The 15495-nt window shown below is 41.9% G+C and overlaps 1 protein-coding gene across 1 annotated transcript in view; it reads left to right on the top strand.

Annotated features, from left to right (window-relative positions):
- Positions 1–15495, top strand: part of minar1 (membrane integral NOTCH2 associated receptor 1) — a 52899-nt gene that overhangs the window by 20287 nt on the left and 17117 nt on the right. The window contains exon 3 of the mRNA XM_064985601.1: positions 13260–13532. Within this exon, the coding sequence (XP_064841673.1) occupies positions 13260–13532 (273 nt within the window). The remainder of the gene's footprint in view (positions 1–13259; positions 13533–15495) is intronic.

The following is a 15495-nucleotide window of genomic DNA, read 5'->3' as shown; positions in this document are numbered from 1 at the left end:
CCTTGTCAGCTCGGGGATTTGAACTTGCAACCTTTTGGTTACTAGTCCAACACTCTAACCACTAGGCTACCCTTCCGCTCCATTAAGGAACATACCCGGCAAAAACAAAGAAATACAGAACATAGAAAAATGAACAAAGAATGCCCACCCAAATCACACCCTGAACAAACCAAAATAGAGACATAAAAAGCTCTCTAAGGTCAGGGCGTGACAGTCCTGCTCACATTTTGAGTGTAATTCTAGACCTAAGTATTGATTGTAATATAGTCTAAATGAGCAGTTCCTTTCAGACATGTTATTGTTTACAAAGTCATAAAATCATACATTTATCCACAGTAATATGAATACAGTATATTTATCCACAGCGATATGAATACAGTACATTTATCCACAGCGATATGAATACAGTACATTTATCCACAGCAATATGAATACAGTACATTTATCCACAGCGATATGAATACAGTACATTTATCCACAGCGATATGAATACAGTACATTTATCCACAGCGATATGAATACAATACATTTATCCACAGCGATATGAATACAGTACATTTATCCACAGCGATATGAATACAGTACATTTATCCACAGCAATATGAATACAATACATTTATCCACAGCGATATGAATACAGTACATTTATCCACAGCAATATGAATACAGTACATTTATCCACAGCGATATGAATACAATACATTTATCCACAGCGATATGAATACAATACATTTATCCACAGCAATATGAATACAGTACATTTATCCACAGCGATATGAATACAGTACATTTATCCACAGCGATATGAATACAGTACATTTATCCACAGCAATATGAATACAGTACATTTATCCACAGCAATATGAATACAATACATTTATCCACAGCGATATGAATACAGTACATTTATCCACAGCAATATGAATACAGTACATTTACATTTATCCACAGCGATATGAATACAGTACATTTATCCACAGCGATATGAATACAATACATTTATCCACAGCGATATGAATACAGTACATTTATCCACAGCGATATGAATACAGTACATTTATCCACAGCGATATGAATACAATACATTTATCCACAGCGATATGAATACAGTACATTTATCCACAGCGATATGAATACAATACATTTATCCACAGCGATATGAATACAATACATTTATCCACAGCAATATGAATACAATACATTTATCCACAGCAATATGAATACAATACATTTATCCACAGCAATATGAATACAATACATTTATCCACAGCAATATGAATACAGTACATTTATCCACAGCAATATGAATACAATACATTTATCCACAGCAATATGAATACAGTACATTTATCCACAGCAATATGAATACAATACATTTATCCACAGCGATATGAATACAATACATTTATCCACAGCAATATGAATACAATACATTTATCCACAGCAATATGAATACATTTATACATTTATCCACAGCAATATGAATACAATACATTTATCCACAGCAATATGAATACAGTACATTTATCCACAGCAATATGAATACAGTACATTTATCCACAGCAATATGAATACAGTACATTTATCCACAGCAATATGAATACAGTACATTTATCCACAGCAATATGAATACAGTACATTTATCCACAGCAATATGAATACAGTACATTTATCCACAGCAATATGAATACAATATATTTATCCACAGCAATATGAATACAGTACATTTATCCACAGCAATATGAATACAGTACATTTATCCACAGCAATATGAATACAATACATTTATCCACAGCAATATGAATACAGTACATTTATCCACAGCAATATGAATACAGTACATTTATCCACAGCAATATGAATACAATACATTTATCCACAGCAATATGAATACAGTATATTTATCCACAGCAATATGAATACAATACATTTATCCACAGCAATATGAATACAATACATTTATCCACAGCAATATGAATACAATACATTTATCCAGCATGAATAAAATACATTTATCCACAGCAATATGAATACAATACATTTATCCACAGCAATATGAATACAGTACATTTATCCACAGCAATATGAATAAAATACATTTATCCACATGAATACAGTACATTTATCCACAGCAATATGAATAAAATATATTTATCCACAGCAATATGAATACAATACATTTATCCACAGCAATATGAATACAGTACATTTATCCACAGCAATATGAATACAATACATTTATCCACAGCGATATGAATAAGTACATTTATCCACAGCAATATGAATACAGTACATTTATCCACAGCGATATGAATACAGTACATTTATCCCAGCAGCAATATGAATACAGTACATTTATCCACAGCGATATGAATACAGTATATTTATCCACAGCAATATGAATACAGTACATTTATCCACAGCGATATGAATGTACATTTATCCAGCGATATGAATAAAATACATTTATCCACAGCGATATGAATACAGTACATTTATCCACAGCAATATGAATACAATACATTTATCCACAGCGATATGAATACAATACATTTATCCACAGCAATATGAATACATTACATTTATCCACAGCAATATGAATACAATACATTTATCCACAGCGATATGAATACAATACATTTATCCACAGCAATATGAATACAATACATTTATCCCAGTACATTTATCCACAGCAATATGAATACAGTACATTTATCCACAGCAATATGAATACAATACATTTATCCACAGCGATATGAATACAGTACATTTATCCACATTCATGAACCAATACATTTATCAATATGAATACAATACATTTATCCACAGCGCCCATTCATTTATTCGATATGAATACAGTACATTTATCCACAGCAATATGAATCAGTACATTTATCCACAGCGATATGAATACAATACATTTATCCAGATAGTCCCCAGTATATTTATCCAGCCACCAACTGAATACAATACATTTATCCACAGCGATATGAATAAAATACATTTATCCACAGCAATATGAATACAGTACATTTATCCACAGCAATATGAATACAGTACATTTATCCACAGCGATATGAATACAATACATTTATCCACAGCGATATGAATACAATACATTTATCCACAGCGATATGAATACAGTATATTTATCCACAGCGATATGAATACAATACATTTATCCACAGCGATATGAATACAGTACATTTATCCACAGCAATATGAATACAATACATTTATCCACAGCAATATGAATACAGTACATTTATCCACAGCAATATGAATACAGTACATTTATCCACAGCAATATGAATACAATACATTTATCCCAGCAATATGAATAAAATACATTTATCACAGCAATATGAATGTTAGTATATTTATCCACAGCAATATGAATACAGTATATTTATCCAGCAATAGAATACAGTACATTTATCCACAGCAATATGAATACAGTATATTTATCCACAGCCTGAATCAATACATTTATCCCAGCAATATGAATACAGTATATTTATCAGCAGCAATATGAATTCTTATATTTATCCACAGCAATATGAATACAATACATTTATCCACAGCAATATGAATACAGTATATTTATCCACAGCAATATGAATACAGTATATTTATCCACAGCGATATGAATACAATACATTTATCCACAGCAATATGAATACAGTATATTTATCCACAGCAATATGAATACAGTATATTTATCCACAGCAATATGAATACAGTATATTTATCCACAGCAATATGAATACTCCCTCTACATTGCTCCAGCAATACCCCTACATTTATCAGCAATATGAATACCCATTTATCCACAGCGATATGAATAAAATACATTTATCCACAGCAATATGAATCCAGTATATTTATCCACAGCAATTGAATCAGTACATTTATCCCAGCAATATGAATAAAATACATTTATCCCAGCCCTGAATACAGTACATTTATCCAGCCATGAATAAAATACATTTATCAGCAATATGAATACAATACATTTATCCACAGCAATATGAACCTCTACAGTACATTTATCCACAGCAATATGAATAAAATACATTTATCACAGCGATATGAATACAATACATTTATCCCAGCAATATCTCCTCATTTATCCAGCCATATGAATACAATCATTTATCAGCGATATCCAGTACATTTATCCACAGCAATATGAATACCTACATTTATCCTCCCCTGAATCCTACATTTATCCAGCCATATGAATACAGTATATTTATCCACAGCGATATGAATACAATACATTTATCCACAGCTATGAATAAAATACATTTATCCACAGCAATATGAATACAGTACATTTATCCACAGCAATATGAATACAGTACATTTATCAGCGATATGAATACAATACATTTATCCACAGCGATATGAATACAATACATTTATCCCAGCGATATGAATACAGTATATTTATCCACAGCGATATGAATACAATACATTTATCCACAGCGATATGAATACAGTACATTTATCCACAGCAATATGAATACAATACATTTATCCACAGCAATATGCTACATTTATCCCAGCAATATGAATACAGTACATTTATCCACAGCAATATGAATACAATACATTTATCCACAGCAATATGAATAAAATACATTTATCCACAGCAATATGAATACAGCTATATTTATCCCCAATATGAATACAGTATATTTATCCCAGCAATATTGTACATTTATCACAGCCAGTATATTTATCCCCAATATGAATACTACATTTATCCACAGCAATATGAATACAGTATATTTATCCACAGCAATATGAATACAGTATATTTATCCACAGCAATATGAATACAATACATTTATCCACAGCAATATGAATACAGTATATTTATCCACAGCAATATGAATACAGTATATTTATCCACAGCGATATGAATACAATACATTTATCCACAGCAATATGAATACAGTATATTTATCAGCTTTGCTCCAGCAATATGAATACAGTATATTTATCCACAGCAATATGAATACAGTATATTTATCCACAGCAATATGAATACAGTACATTTATCCACAGCAATATGAATACAGTACATTTATCCACAGCAATATGAATACAATACATTTATCCACCGATATGAATAAAATACATTTATCCACAGCCAGTATATTTATCCACAGCAATATGAATACAGTACATTTATCCACAGCAATATGAATAAAATACATTTATCCACAGCGATATGAATACAGTACATTTATCCACAGCAATATGAATAAAATACATTTATCCACAGCAATATGAATACAATACATTTATCCACAGCAATATGAATACAGTACATTTATCCACAGCAATATGAATAAAATACATTTATCCACAGCGATATGAATACAATACATTTATCCACAGCAATATGAATACAATACATTTATCCACAGCGATATGAATACAATACATTTATCCACAGCAATATGAATACAGTACATTTATCCACAGCAATATGAATAAAATACATTTATCCACAGCAATATGAATACAGTACATTTATCCACAGCAATATGAATACATTTATTTTCCTTGATTGTTCCACTACCCAAATATCACGTTACCTGATGATATGAAAATAGTTCCACCCCAATTTAAAAAGTTCAAGTTGCATTCAGAACCTTCATTTGGTCAAAATGATGCGTTTCTTACAGGCCCATTCATTTGTTCAAATCTTCAGTCATAGTCTTCTTCATTCCCAATATTACATACAGTGGGGCAAAACAGTATTTAGTCAGCCACCAACTGTGCAAGTCCTCTGTCCTCCACCTGTTACCTGTATTAATGGCACCTGTTTGAACTTGTTATCAGTATAAAAGACACCTGTCCACAACCTCAAACAGTCACACTCCGAACTCCACTTTTTAAGTGGGAGAACTTCTCCTCAATTTTGCTGACTAAATACTGTTTTTTTGCCCCACTGTGCTCCAGCATACCTCATTACACATTCATATTGTATAGATACTGTATCTAACATTCCAGAGGATATGTTGGTATGTTAATATTTAATGTTAGAATAGGTTTTGTTTCTTGCAGTACTGTTTGTGTCCGTGTGAATAGAGAGAGAGGCCTGAGACAGAGGTCAGATGCAGACCCCAGTAAAGGCTAGTCCATCTGGTTGCTGAAGCCCAGCCATACCCCTCTCTTATCAGCAGCCCCTGTTCTTATAGCTCCTCTCCCTCCCTCTCCTCTTTGCTCCAGCCATACCCCTCTCTTATCAGCAGTCCCCTGTTCTTATAGCTCCTCTCCCTCCCTCTCCTCTTTGCTCCAGCCATACCCCTCTCTTATCAGCAGTCCCCTGTTCTTATAGCTCCTCTCCCTCCCTCTCCTCTTTGCTCCAGCCATACCCCTCTCTTATCAGCAGTCCCCTGTTCTTATAGCTCCTCTCCCTCCCTCTCCTCTTTGCTCCAGCCATACCCCTCTCTTATCAGCAGTCCCCTGTTCTTATAGCTCCTCTCCTCCCCTCTCCTCTTTGCTCCAGCCATACCCCTCTCTTATCAGCAGTCCCCTGTTCTTATAGCTCCTCTCCCTCCCCTCTCCTCTTTGCTCCAGCCATACCCCTCTCTTATCAGCAGTCCCCTGTTCTTATAGCTCCTCTCCCTCCCTCTCCTCTTTGCTCCAGCCATACCCCTCTCTTATCAGCAGTCCCCTGTTCTTATAGCTCCTCTCCCTCCCTCTCCTCTTTGCTCCAGCCATACCCCTCTCTTATCAGCAGTCCCCTGTTCTTATAGCTCCTCTCCCTCCCTCTCCTCTTTGCTCCAGCCATACCCCTCTCTTATCAGCAGTCCCCTGTTCTTATAGCTCCTCTCCCTCCCTCTCCTCTTTGCTCCAGCCATACCCCTCTCTTATCAGCAGTCCCCTGTTCTTATAGCTCCTCTCCCTCCCTCTCCTCTTTGCTCCAGCCATACCCCTCTCTTATCAGCAGTCCCCTGTTCTTATAGCTCCTCTCCCTCCCTCTCCTCTTTGCTCCAGCCATACCCCTCTCTTATCAGCAGTCCCCTGTTCTTATAGCTCCTCTCCCTCCCTCTCCTCTTTGCTCCAGCCATACCCCTCTCTTATCAGCAGTCCCCTGTTCTTATAGCTCCTCTCCCTCCCTCTCCTCTTTGCTCCAGCCATACCCCTCTCTTATCAGCAGTCCCCTGTTCTTATAGCTCCTCTCCCTCCCTCTCCTCTTTGCTCCAGCCATACCCCTCTCTTATCAGCAGTCCCCTGTTCTTATAGCTCCTCTCCCTCCCTCTCCTCTTTGCTCCAGCCATACCCCTCTCTTATCAGCAGTCCCCTGTTCTTATAGCTCCTCTCCCTCCCTCTCCTCTTTGCTCCAGCCATACCCCTCTCTTATCAGCAGTCCCCTGTTCTTATAGCTCCTCTCCCTCCCTCTCCTCTTTGCTCCAGCCATACCCCTCTCTTATCAGCAGTCCCCTGTTCTTATAGCTCCTCTCCCTCCCTCTCCTCTTTGCTCCAGCCATACCCCTCTCTTATCAGCAGTCCCCTGTTCTTATAGCTCCTCTCCCTCCCTCTCCTCTTTGCTCCAGCCATACCCCTCTCTTATCAGCAGTCCCCTGTTCTTATAGCTCCTCTCCCTCCCTCTCCTCTTTGCTCCAGCCATACCCCTCTCTTATCAGCAGTCCCCTGTTCTTATAGCTCCTCTCCCTCCCTCTCCTCTTTGCTCCAGCCATACCCCTCTCTTATCAGCAGTCCCCTGTTCTTATAGCTCCTCTCCCTCCCTCTCCTCTTTGCTCCAGCCATACCCCTCTCTTATCAGCAGTCCCCTGTTCTTATAGCTCCTCTCCCTCCCTCTCCTCTTTGCTCCAGCCATACCCCTCTCTTATCAGCAGTCCCCTGTTCTTATAGCTCCTCTCCCTCCCTCTCCTCTTTGCTCCAGCCATACCCCTCTCTTATCAGCAGTCCCCTGTTCTTATAGCTCCTCTCCCTCCCTCTCCTCTTTGCTCCAGCCATACCCCTCTCTTATCAGCAGTCCCCTGTTCTTATAGCTCCTCTCCCTCCCTCTCCTCTTTGCTCCAGCCATACCCCTCTCTTATCAGCAGTCCCCTGTTCTTATAGCTCCTCTCCCTCCCTCTCCTCTTTGCTCCAGCCATACCCCTCTCTTATCAGCAGTCCCCTGTTCTTATAGCTCCTCTCCCTCCCTCTCCTCTTTGCTCCAGCCATACCCCTCTCTTATCAGCAGTCCCCTGTTCTTATAGCTCCTCTCCCTCCCTCTCCTCTTTGCTCCAGCCATACCCCTCTCTTATCAGCAGTCCCCTGTTCTTATAGCTCCTCTCCCTCCCTCTCCTCTTTGCTCCAGCCATACCCCTCTCTTATCAGTAGTCCCCTGTTCTTATAGCTCCTCTCCCTCCCTCTCTCCTCCCTGACTCTCCCATTCCTCTCTACCCAAACTCCCCTTTGTTCTCTCTGCCCCTCTCCTCTTTGCTCCATCCTCTCCTCTTTGCTCCCTCCCTCTCCTCTTTGCTCCCTCCCTCATCTCCCTCCTCCCTCCCTCCCTCTTTGCTCCTCCCCTCTCCCATTGCTCTCTCCCAAACTCCCTTTTGCTCCCTCCCTCTCCTCTTTGCTCCCCTCCTCTTTGCTCCCTCCTCTTTGCTCCCTCCCTCCCCTCTTTGCTCCCTCCCTCCCCTTTCCTCAGGGCTCCCTCCCTCTCCTCTTTGCTCCCTCCCCCTCCCTCTTTGCTCCCTCCCTCCCCCCTCTTTGCTCCCTCCCTCCCCTCTTTGCTCCCTCCCTCCCCTCTCCTCTTTGCTCCCTCCCTCTCCTCTTTGCTCCCTCCCTCCCCTCTTTGCTCCCTCCCTCCCCTCTCCTCTTTGCTCCCTCCCTCTCGTCTTTGCTCCCTCCCTCTCCTCTTTGCTCCCTCCCTCCCCTCTCCTCTTTGCTCCCTCCCTCCCCTCTTTGCTCTTTCCCTCCCCTCCCTCCCCTCTCCTCTTTGCTCTCTTCCTCCCCTCTCCTCTTTGCTCCTTGCCTCCATCCTCTGCTCCCCCCCACTCTCTTTTTCCTCCCTCTGTTCTTTTCTCTCAATCTCACCTCCATCTCCTCCCCGGTTTCCCTTCTCCTGCCTCCCTCTTCACTGCCTCGCTGTCTCTTTCAACCAAGCAGTCCCCTGATCCTCCCTCCTACCATTCAGATCACAAATGTCCCTCTCTACTCTCTCTTTCCCTTTCCCCTCCCATCTCCCTCCTCTCCCCTCCCTGTCACCAGAGCCTCTGCAAGACTCACATAACTCCTGAATGTTAATAAGGATGTCAGGTTAGGGTGCCAAAACAACATTGTGAGAAGTGTGATGGCGGTGTTGAAGCTTTCATCTCGCTTGTCACTCTCATTAGGTAAGTCAGGTAGTTAGGTAGTTAGGCAGGCAGGCAAGCAGGCAGGCAGGCAGGCAGGCAGGCACAACATTCTCCACCCCTGGAATGATTCCATAAAGATGGCCATCATCTCCAACTGCCGAGATGATACAGCTAGCTACTAACCGCAGCTGAGACATCCTCTAAGTAGACCTACCACACAGATAGATAAGCCTGATTGACAAGGAGCCTGGGTGATCAGGAGCTGAGAGCAGATTTACTTGGCAAAACAAACTACACACACACATACAAACACACATCGATTTGTCTGCGAAGGAGCATTCCTGAATCAAGAGGTGCATTGTGCTGTTTTCCGCCTACAGCTCGGTATTCATCAACATCCATTTAACATTGAATGCAGCCCTCCAGATGGCTGGAGAGACGTCCATTTGAAACGTACAGTCGCAGCCTCAGAGACAGAGGCACATTGTCAACGTATATATGAGCAATTAACCAGACAGGAATAGATTTGAGTCACTTCTAAGACTCTGATAGCTGGCGTTACCCATTGGTGTTAATGTTGATGCAGACCGACGGGCCATAGGTCAATTCATGCAAATGTCAGATGGGCTGGTCTGGGGTTTTGCTCGAAATGCTCATTATTTGACAAATAATGGTGGTGTTGAGGGAAAAAATGGTCCGGTGTGTTAGAAATGTTTCGTCCCGATGCGTCCCTGCATTGAGGGGTGGAAAGAGCCTAAAAACACTCATGAAGAATTGAGTATTTGTGCTAAATGTGGTGTTTTTCACTGGCCCAGACATGTCATCAATAGATTGCACAGTAGAGTGATGTGTTCTTCACCTTGTTTATCTTGGTCAGTGGAGATAACCAGAACATAACAATGGAAGACATAAAAATGAAAGGAGGTCATTTGGGGAAATGTGTTTTGTTGTCATGGAAGTGTGTTTAAGAATGAAGAGAGAAGGTCTTCCATTGATCAATAACATTAATGGATGTTCATCTGGCCAATAGAAACATGCTGTACATGCTGTTCTTGTTTTGATTGACTAGTTTGGCCGTAAGGGTTCATATTGACTGTAGACTTGAACGAACTTAAAGGCTTACACTACTTAATCAATTTCCAAATTATAGATTTCATTGTGTTAGTGTTACTGATTTCTACGGTTATCCCGCGATAGTCCAACATGCACTTCATATGGCAGAGAGCAATTTGATTTAGTTCCTTTTGGAGAAATGGCCAACTGTCCAACTCTGAACAGGAGCATGTTCTATTCTTCCCCCAGGGCAGAAATCAGATGCTGTTCTTCCCCCAGGGCAGAAATCAGATGCTTTTCTTCCCCCAGGGTAGAAATCAGATGCTTTTCTTCCCCCAGGGTAGAAATCAGATGCTTTTCTTCCCCCAGGGCAGAAATCAGATGCTATTCTTCCCCCAGGGCAGAAATCAGATGCTTTTCTTCCCCAGGGTAGAAATCAGATGCTTTTCTTCCCCCAGGGTAGAAATCAGATGCTTTTCTTCCCCCAGGGCAGAAATCAGATGCTATTCTTCCCCCAGGGCAGAAATCAGATGCTTTTCTTCCCCCAGGGTAGAAATCAGATGCTTTTCTTCCCCCAGGGCAGAAATCAGATGCTATTCTTCCCCCAGGGTAGAAATCAGATGCTTTTCTTCCCCCAGGGTAGAAATCAGATGCTTTTCTTCCCCCAGGGTAGAAATCAGATGCTTTTCTTCCCCCAGGGCAGAAATCAGATGCTATTCTTCCCCCAGGGCAGAAATCAGATGCTATTCTTCCCCCAGGGTAGAAATCAGATGCTTATTCTTCCCCCAGGGCAGAAATCAGATGCTGTTTTCTTCCCCCAGGGTAGAAATCAGATGCTATTCTTCCCCCAGGGCAGAAATCAGATGCTATTCTTCCCCCAGGGCAGAAATCAGATGCTTTTCTTCCCCCAGGGCAGAAATCAGATGCTATTCTTCCCCCAGGGCAGAAATCAGATGCTTTTCTTCCCCCAGGGTAGAAATCAGATGCTTTTCTTCCCCCAGGGCAGAAATCAGATGCTTTTCTTCCCCCAGGGCAGAAATCAGATGCTATTCTTCCCCCAGGGCAGAAATCAGATGCTTTTCTTCCCCCAGGGCAGAAATCAGATGCTTTTCTTCCCCCAGGGTAGAAATCAGATGCTGTTGTTCCCCCAGGGCAGAAATCAGATGCTTTTCTTCCCCCAGGGCAGAAATCAGATGCTCACAGATATTAATAACTAATGTTGTGCTTCATAATTCGGCACTTTGTTTACGGATAACTTTTTTTATTGACTTGAAAAGAGAGTGGATACACGAGTGTGTTTCTTATTTAATGCAGTGAACTAATGGAGAGAAGGATTCCTGGTACTGCAGTACTGGTAGTATAATAGCTGTCTATAACACAGTACTGTGTTCAGGGTTCTAGCTGTCTATAACACAGTACTGTGTTCAGGGTTCTAGCTGTCTATAACACAGTGCTGTGTTCAGGGTTCTAGCTGTCTATAACACAGTGCTGTGTTCAGGGTTCTAGCTGTCTATAATACAGTACTGTGTTCAGGGTTCTAGCTGTCTATAACACAGTACTGTGTTCAGGGTTCTAGCTGTCTACAGCACATTGCTGTGTTCAGGGTTCTAGCTGTCTATAGCACAGTGCTGTGTTCAGGGTTCTAGCTGTCTATAGCACAGTGCTGTGTTCAGGGTTCTAGCTGTCTATAACACAGTGCTGTGTTCAAGGCTCTTAGCTGTCTATAATACAGTACTGTGTTCAGGGTTCTAGCTGTCTATAACACAGTGCTGTGTTCAGGGCTCTTAGCTGTCTATAACACGGTGCTGTGTTCAGGGTTCTTAGCTGTCTATAACACGGTGCTGTGTTCAGGGCTCTTAGCTGTCTATAATACAGTACTGTGTTCAGGGCTCTTAGCTGTTTGTAACACAGTACTGTGTTTAGGGCTCTTAGCTGTCTGTAGCACAGTACTGTGTTCAGGGCTCTTAGCTGTCTATAACACAGTGCTGTGTTCAGGGCTCTTAGCTGTCTATAACACAGTACTGTGTTCAGGGTTCTAGCTGTCTATAACACAGTACTGTGTTCAGGGCTCTTAGCTGTCTATAACACAGTACTGTGTTCAGGGTTCTAGCTGTCTATAACACAGTGCTGTGTTCAGGGTTCTTGCTGTCTATAACACAGTGTTGTGTTCAGGGTTCTAGCTGTCTATAGCACAGTGTTGTGTTCAGGATTCTAGCTGTCTATAACAGAGTGTTGTGTTCAGGGTTCTAGCTGTCTATAGCACAGTGTTGTGTTCAGGGTTCTAGCTGTCTATAACACAGTGTTGTGTTCAGGGTTCTAGCTGTCTATAACACAGTACTGTGTTCAGGGTTCTTGCTGTCTATATCTACAGTAGCATTATCTTTCTCTTATGACTCTGGGAACTGGACTATTCCACCAAACTCCTTTCTGGGTTTCCTGGGGTAAAGCAAAGCAGCACACTTCCCAAGCTGCAGGACAGTGTGTTTTCTATACACTGATACATTGGTATAGTCTCTTTATTGGGTCACACAGTCACTCAATGAAAACATTGGTCTTACCTCAGCAATGTGTGCGTGACAGTTTTTATATGATAACACTCTCTCTCTCCCCCTCTCTCTCTCTCTCTCCCCCTCTCTTTCTTTCTCTCCCTCCCTCCCTCTCTCTCTATCTGTCTCTCTATCTCTTTCTGTCTCACTCTCCCTCTCCCCCCTCTGCCCCTCTCTCTCCCCACCTTTCTCTCTCTCTCCCCCTCTCCCTCTCTCTTTCTCTACCTCCTCTCTCTCTCTCTTTCTCACCATCCGTTTACCCCACTTTAACCTATATAACTCTAACTTTAACCTCTGACCCCCCCTCCATCCCTCCCCACTACAGTCAGAGCAGGAGCGCCAGTATGAGATGGCCCCCCAGGTCCACCGCTCCTCAAAGCCCCCCAAGGACTCCTACCTGGTGGAGCAGGTGTTCTCACCGCACCCCTTCCCCCCCTCCGTCAAGTCCCACATGAAGGGCAGCCCCCTGTACACAGACCTCAGGCTCACAGGCCTGTCGGTTGACGGCAAACGGGGTCAGCCCTCCTGGACCATCGAGGAGTACAAGCGCAATGCGGGTGGCGAGAAAGGCAAGCAGCTGACCGCCCTGGACCTGCAGGTAAGGACTGCTGACTATAGGCTTCTTCTCTATTTTCCTCCTTCCATTGATGTTAATATGAGGGTGGACATTACAGTAGACAGGGTGGATATTACAGCAGGCAGGGTGGATATTACAGTAGACAGGGTGGATATTACAGCAGACAGAGTGGATATTACAGCAGACAGAGTGGATATTACAGTAGACAGGGTGGATATTACAGTAGACAGGGTGGATATTACAGCAGACAGAGTGGATATTACAGTAGACAGGGTGGATATTACAGCAGACAGGGTGGACATTACAGTAGATAGGGTTTATATTACAGTAGACAGGGTGGATATTACAGCAGACAGAGTGGATATTACAGTAGACAGGGTTTATATTACAGTAGACAGGGTGGATATTACAGCAGACAGGGTGGATATTACAGTAGACAGGGTGGATATTACAGTAGACAGGGTGGATATTACAGCAGACAGGGTGGATATTACAGCAGACAGGGTGGATATTACAGTAGACAGGGTGGATATTACAGTGGACAGGGTGGATATTACAGTGGACAGGGTGGATATTACAGCAGACAGGGTGGATATTACAGCAGACAGAGTGGATATTACAGTAGACAGGGTGGATATTACAGTAGACAGGGTTTATATTACAGTAGACAGGGTGGATATTACAGTAGACAGGGTGGATATTACAGCAGACAGGGTGGATATTACAGTAGACAGGGTGGATATTACAGTAGACAGGGTGGATATTACAGTAGACAGGGTGGATATTACAGTAGACAGGGTGGATATTACAGTAGACAGGGTGGATATTACAGTAGACAGGGTTTATATTACTGTAGACAGGGTGGATATTACAGTAGACAGGGTTTATATTACTGTAGACAGGGTGGATATTACAGTAGACAAGGTGGATATTACAGTAGACAGGGTGGATATTCCAGTAGACAGGGTGGATATTACAGTAGACAGGGTTTATATTACAGTAGACAGGGTGGATATTACAGCAGCCAGGGTGGATATTACAGTAGACAGGGTGGATATTACAGTAGACAGGGTTTGTTTAACAGTAGACAGGGAGGATATTGCAGTAGACAGGGTGGATATTACAGTAGACAGGGTGGCTATTACAGTGGACAGGGTGGATATTACAACAGACAGAGTGGATATTACAGTAGACAGGGTGGATATTACAGTAGACAGGGTGGATATTACAGTGGGCAGGGTGGATATTACAGTAGACAGGGTGGATATTACAGTGGACAGGGTGGATATTACAGGAGACAGGGTGGATATTACAAGTAGACAGGGTGGATATTACAGTGGACAGGGTGGATATTACAGCGGACAGAGTGGATATTACAGTAGACAGGGTGGATATTACAGTAGACAGGGTGGATATTACAGCAGACAGGATGGATATTACAGTAGACAAGGTGGATATTACAGTAGACAGGGTGGATGTTACAGCAGGCAGGGTGGATTTACAGTAGACAGGGTGGATATTACAGTAGACAGGGTTTGTTTAACAGTAGACAGGGTGGATATTGCAGTAGACAGGGTGGATATTACAGTAGACAGGGTGGATATTACAGTAGACAGGGTTTATATTACTGTAGACAGGGTGGATATTACAGCAGACAAGGTGGATATTACAGTAGACAGGGTGGATATTACAGTAGACAGGGTGGATATTACAGTAGGCAGGGTTTATATTACAGTAGACAGGGTGGATATTACAGCAGCCAGGGTGGATATTACAATAGACAGGGTGGATATTACAGTAGACAGGGTTTATTTTACAGTAGACAGGGTGGATATTACAGTAGACTGGGTGGATATTACAGTAGACAGGGTGGCTATTACAGTGGACAGGGTGGATATTAAAGCGGACAGGGTGGATATTACAGTAGACAGGGTGGATATTACAGTAGACAGGGTGGATATTACAGTAGACAGTGTGGCTATTA

This window comes from Oncorhynchus masou, chromosome 2, assembly GCF_036934945.1.
Source record: "Oncorhynchus masou masou isolate Uvic2021 chromosome 2, UVic_Omas_1.1, whole genome shotgun sequence".
Taxonomy (NCBI): domain Eukaryota; kingdom Metazoa; phylum Chordata; class Actinopteri; order Salmoniformes; family Salmonidae; genus Oncorhynchus; species Oncorhynchus masou.
Note: the sequence above shows the minus strand (reverse complement) of the source record. Positions and strands in the feature narration are given on the sequence as shown.